Below are 5,476 nucleotides of genomic sequence, written 5' to 3'. Positions count from 1 at the left end.
TTAGTTATTAAAACATCAAAACAGTCTGAACTTTTTTTTCCTCTCCTCCTCTTGCTCCTCTTCTCTACCACCTCCTCTTCCTCGTAATCCTCCCCCTCCTCCTCCTCCTCCTCCTCCTCCTCCTCCTCCTCCTCATCCCTCTATAGATGCATAGGTTTTTCAAGACCTGGCATGTGACAAAATAAATCATCCTCCTCTTTGTTTTTCTTCTTCATCCAATCTCTTCATTTTTCTGTTTATGTTCTTTTCTCAGGTATGAATCCCAAGACAATCGAGAAAGAAGAAACTGAGGCTAACTCTAACGTGCCGGGAGACGTTGCCAACAAACCTCTGTAGCAGTTGACCAGAAAACAGCGGAAAGCCAACCAGAAGCCGATCACGATGCGGAGTTCACAAACGACAGCGACATCGAGAACAACGAAGAGACAGCAATGCTGAGTCAGGACTTTCTGCTGGACCCGTCAGTGACCGTGAAGCAGGTGACGTCAGAGGCTGGCATCACCGTTCACGACTTCATCCGATTCGAGACCGGAGAGAAAGTGCAGGAGGAAGTGAAGCAGGATCCTGAGCCGAGAGCTCAGCAGATGCGAGGTTGAAAGTTCGGCTAGGAAGGGTGATGTAGTTGTAACTAATGATTAGCATATACAATATTTGCTACATTAGCAGCACCAGGAGATGGTCCATAAACAAATGTTAGCAGGGGTCATCTCGTCGTGCGGCTACCATTATATTTCCTTGTAACCTATACTACCCATTCGTCTATATGCTATACTGGAAAAAGTATGAATAGTCTTGTTATCATTTAATTGATTATATCCGTACTTTATGATACTTATGTATCTCGAATGGTTTGAAAATGGGAATCAAATTTTCATCCAGAACTTGATCCCCACATCTCAAAAAATAAAATGAGACATTATGTTGTAAATTTTTGCCCCACGTAGAATGTATGTGGAGAAAGAGCTCTTGATAAACTAAGAATAAACAATATGAGGTTGTTAAATTGAACCTTCAAATGAGAGAGAGTGGAACAAAAGAGAATTCTGTTTATTCTTTGAAATTACTGGGAATTCTATTTTTATTTAAATCGAAATATTAAAATAAATGTCCTGCCTTAGTTTAAATAATTATTCAGGACGTGTATTTATAAAATAATTTTGTTTCTTGGATTGAACCTTTATCTTTCGTCTTTGTAGCCTATTTCATTAATATGATTATTTTCATACTTTTTAAATTATTCTGATTTCAATTATTGATCATCTGAAAAATAGTACATTTTAAATTAAAGGTCTCTGGTGATGGTTCGTCAAAATTATATATTCGTTTTGAAAATGGTCAACATTGAAAAAACGAATGAGTTAACTTGTACAACTTTATGATTGTTGATAATCTAGATAGGAGGTCAATATTTCAGATCACTATTACACATTTCCGAAATAGCTTGTATTGATTCAATGAACTAATTACACGAGAAATAAAATCTCTTGAAAATGAAATTTTGTTAATTATTTTTCCTTGTTCTTTCCTTAATATTCTAAAATCAATAAAGCTATTGAATAGTAGTATGATTGGCTGGCTATGTCAATATTATAATTATAGTACAGCATTCTTATGAACTTAAAATGATAATTATGAAAATGAAACTGGTCCTGAACATAACGAACACAAAAAAAAAATCATCAAATTCGGTGCACATATAAAAAAGTTATTGAATGTCAAAATTGAGGCTCGATTTTTATTTATATAGATTACGTTTCTGTTCAATTTCGACAATTTCATTCACAATTTTTTATAAAAAATGTTCGCAGAAATAGTACTGAAATACTCATAATATTTTCTGATTACAGTGATCAAACGCTTTAGTATTCTAATTTTAGAACCGTTTGTGATATGAAGGTGTTCCTCTAAACCTTTCTTTCATACGAAAATACGCTGTAAGTTATTATTCTATTCATTACTTATTTTATGAATACATTACATTTATAATTAATATATATTGTAATGGATCTTCTATTGCTATTCAATCCTCACATCAATGAAGATAACTAATCTTCAATTTATGCAGATCTAACTATTGATGATTATTAATTGCAATATTACTATATTATTCCTACTTTCCACTATTACTGATAAATTTCAGTTTCTTTGTGCTGCATTTTTATACTGAAGTCTTCTTGTACAGAAATGTAATTTATTATTTTATCGAAGAGAGAAATATTATTTTCTATTGTGAGATTCACTTGAAAATTTGAACATTCCTTCTAAATAACACTAATGCTACCCATTAAACCGATTGTGACAGTTTGGCATAATCTCACAGTAGCAAATTAATATAGCACTGATTTTTCACAAGACGTATCTCTTCTCTAAAGCTCATACATGTGGATAGAAAGTTGCGGATTAATTAAAGATATAAATTTCCCACGTAACGGCTCATCCTCAGATAACATAGGAGGAAACAAACACATTAGGTAGTACTTGAATTTCTCCAACTTCCAACTTTCACTACACATAATGCTTATTCAAATTACCGTGAATTACACGATACTTTAGTTAATTCAAGTGAGTTTTGGTTGATCTTGTTTAGGTGATTAGTAGATTCCAAAACTTCCAAGTCTTAAGTAATGTAGGCTAGGTTACATTACTAGAAGTTCACATTAAACATGCTTCATTTGTTAGAATCGCAAAGTTAGAATTTAGTAAACGCTAGTACCTATAGACCTACTAATATTCAAATATTTTCACAAAAAGTTTCGTCTACGGTACCTACATAATCATTGAAGCTCCTGGAAATCGTTTGATACATGAAGTTAGTACCTAATATTTACCTATTTTCAACATAATTTAATAGGTGCATGAAATAGCCAGCTCTATAAGAGCTAAAATTAAGTTTTAAATGAAATATGAGTCATTCAAAGATATAAAGCGAGTAATTTGATTTCAATTTTTATGTAAATACAAGTAGCCCTGAAAAAGAAAGTTATCAATGAGTAATTTAATATCTTGTACAGTACAAAAAATTATCACAACCCGTTATGTTGATTATAATCTTATAATTTTTCAAGCTCCTATGAGTTAAATTCGACTCGATTTTTGGCTTTGTACACAAATATATAGGTTGTAGGCGCCATCTTTCTCTACGTCATTAATCGAGGTATTATACTTCCTCTTCTGTTTCGTTGAATTGATCATCTTTTGGAACAATAAAACAAAAATGGTTCACATCAAATAAATGGAATGATTTATGTGTTTCGTTGTATTGATCATCTTTGCAAGCATTTTAATAAAAATGATTCATATCAAATGGAATGATTTATGTGTTTCGTTGTATTGATCATCTTTTGAAACCATTTATATCAAAATGGGAAAGGGATGGTTTTGGGCTTAGCCTGTTGACCCTTGACCCATTATAATATCATTTGTTTATATCTTCAATGAACGAATTAATTAATAGAAACAGATTTAGTGTTTCCCTGAACAAAAAAGTTATCAATGAGCAATTTAATATCTTTTACAGTACAACAAAAAATTATCACAACCCGTTATGTTGATTATATTCTCATAATTTTTCAAGCTTTTAAGTAAAAATAAATAACTGTGTCAATGCTTCTAAAATATCAATTCAATGCCCTGTAATTTCAATCTTACAAAAATCCATAAATTCATTTCAAGTACAGAGTTTCAATGCTTCTAAAATACTTCAATCCCCAGTACTTCCAAATATTCATGAATTCATTTCAAGAGTTGATAGCAGAGTGTACAGTGTACAAGGACAAGGAAAGGTTTCAGCTTACATTACAGGTGGGAAACATTTCCATTGCGTAGATCAGAGTATCAGAGACAGAGAACGAATGGTTGAGCCTGTTATTGTGAGCCCATTCTTTGCGTTTGCGTCGCGGTCATTGACCTATGCCGATGAGGCAGTAACGTTTTATCATCCGAGTAATATCTGTCAGCAGATCATCTTTCTGCGAAGCCGTAAAAATATTATAAAAATAATTGATTGAATTTCCTGCAAAAATAAGTACCTTCTGCTAGCGGTACTCAAACTATATAAGTGAGCGCAAGTTATATGGAGTTGAACAGAGGAATTTATTACAGTCTACCTGATAGATTCGTAGATAAGAAGCTTAAGTAGCTAGCTGTGCAATTTCAGAAACTATTCTCACAAGTAGATGAGACCTATTTCAAAAATAACTGAGTTCTAGTAGATAAAAATCCTAGATCTTATAGAATCTAGCAGATAAAAGAGCTGAGTTCTGGAAAAGGATGAAAATATATAATCTTCAATTTCAAATCTTAATCCAAAATGTCAATCTTCCTTCCTTTTTTGCACCACCCTATTTTTATTTTGTTTCAATGTGTATTGTTGTTGTTGTTGTTTGCATGTACTCTTTTTGTTATACTCTGTATTAAATATGTATGTGTGTGTAAAAATAATTTGAATTGAAATTGTGTGTTTATTGCAATAGCAATATAAGTTTCTCCATTCAATTTTTGTGAAAATCAATTCATCTTAGATCATTAACTGAAGGTGAAATTGGTGACAAAGTTCACTTGCATTACATTTAGAATAAAGTTCAAATTTTAGAATAAAGAACGTATATACATTCTAATTCAACCGTTATATATGAGAATATATCTTTATCAATAATCTCATAATATCCTCATAATCCCCTTCACTACCCGTGCACAAGTTTCTGTCTTTGTGTCTTATATGAGGAATTCAACAATAATCTTTTATGCAGGGATTTCTTATGAAAAGAGAAATGCAATCAAGATCATCATCTTCATCATCATCTTCACTCTTATCACCTCGACACTATTACAAACAATAAATATTATCTTCTGATTAATTAGTCTATTTTATGATCGATTATATATATTTACGATCTGTTGTTTTTAACGACATAGTCCACAACTACACCTGCACGATATAGAAGTTTAAATGTTTAATAATTTATTGATGAAATTTGGACTTTAATGTATTGTTTTTACATTGACGAAGCCTATTGCATGTTTGTATAAATCATGTTTAATGGCTGATAAAAATTCTTATTCTTGTAGTTCATATCAAATTTCACAAAAAAACACGACCAAGAGTAACCTCTAGTAACCAAGTACACTAGCACCCTCAAAAAAGAATGAATAGAATGATCCAACTGTTGGAGTCACCTTTACCGGAAGCAGACTAATAACAATAATCGACTTCCAAAACTAGTCATTCTATGATAGAGAGGGATTTCTACCTAAGTGGTAATACAGAGTGTTCCTGTAGTTAAAAATCCATTTTAATTATTCTATTCTAGTGGGTAACCCGTGCTCCGCAAGGGTCTAATTAAAAACTTGACCTACTGAAATTTCGAAGAATCTAAAATAGGCCTATAACCATCCTCGGTAAATTAAGAATCAATATGCAAAATTTCAAGTTAATCTGTCCAGTAGTTCAGACGGGATGATGCGTTACTCGTGAATT

The 5,476-nt window shown here is 32.2% G+C and overlaps 1 protein-coding gene across 1 annotated transcript; it reads left to right on the top strand.

Moving 5' to 3' along the window:
• Positions 1-258: 258 nt before the first annotated feature.
• LOC120356611 (elongation factor Ts, mitochondrial-like) lies at positions 259-1,492 on the top strand. The gene has a single exon (XM_039445568.1). The coding sequence runs from the start codon at positions 432-434 to the stop codon at positions 594-596; it is 165 nt and encodes a 54-aa protein (XP_039301502.1). The 5' UTR covers positions 259-431; the 3' UTR covers positions 597-1,492.
• The last annotated feature ends 3,984 nt before the right edge of the window (positions 1,493-5,476 follow it).

Source organism: Nilaparvata lugens, unplaced genomic scaffold (assembly GCF_014356525.2).
Source record: "Nilaparvata lugens isolate BPH unplaced genomic scaffold, ASM1435652v1 scaffold7267, whole genome shotgun sequence".
In the NCBI taxonomy this organism is placed as follows: domain Eukaryota; kingdom Metazoa; phylum Arthropoda; class Insecta; order Hemiptera; family Delphacidae; genus Nilaparvata; species Nilaparvata lugens.
The sequence above is the reverse complement of the archived record's forward strand: the minus strand, read 5'-3'. Positions and strand labels throughout refer to the sequence as shown.

What these genes read in the sequence shown, in the direction of transcription:
- LOC120356611 (XM_039445568.1), top strand. Translation starts at nt 432, where the DNA reads ATGCTGAGTCAGGACTTTCTGCTGGACCCGTCAGTGACCGTGAAGCAG.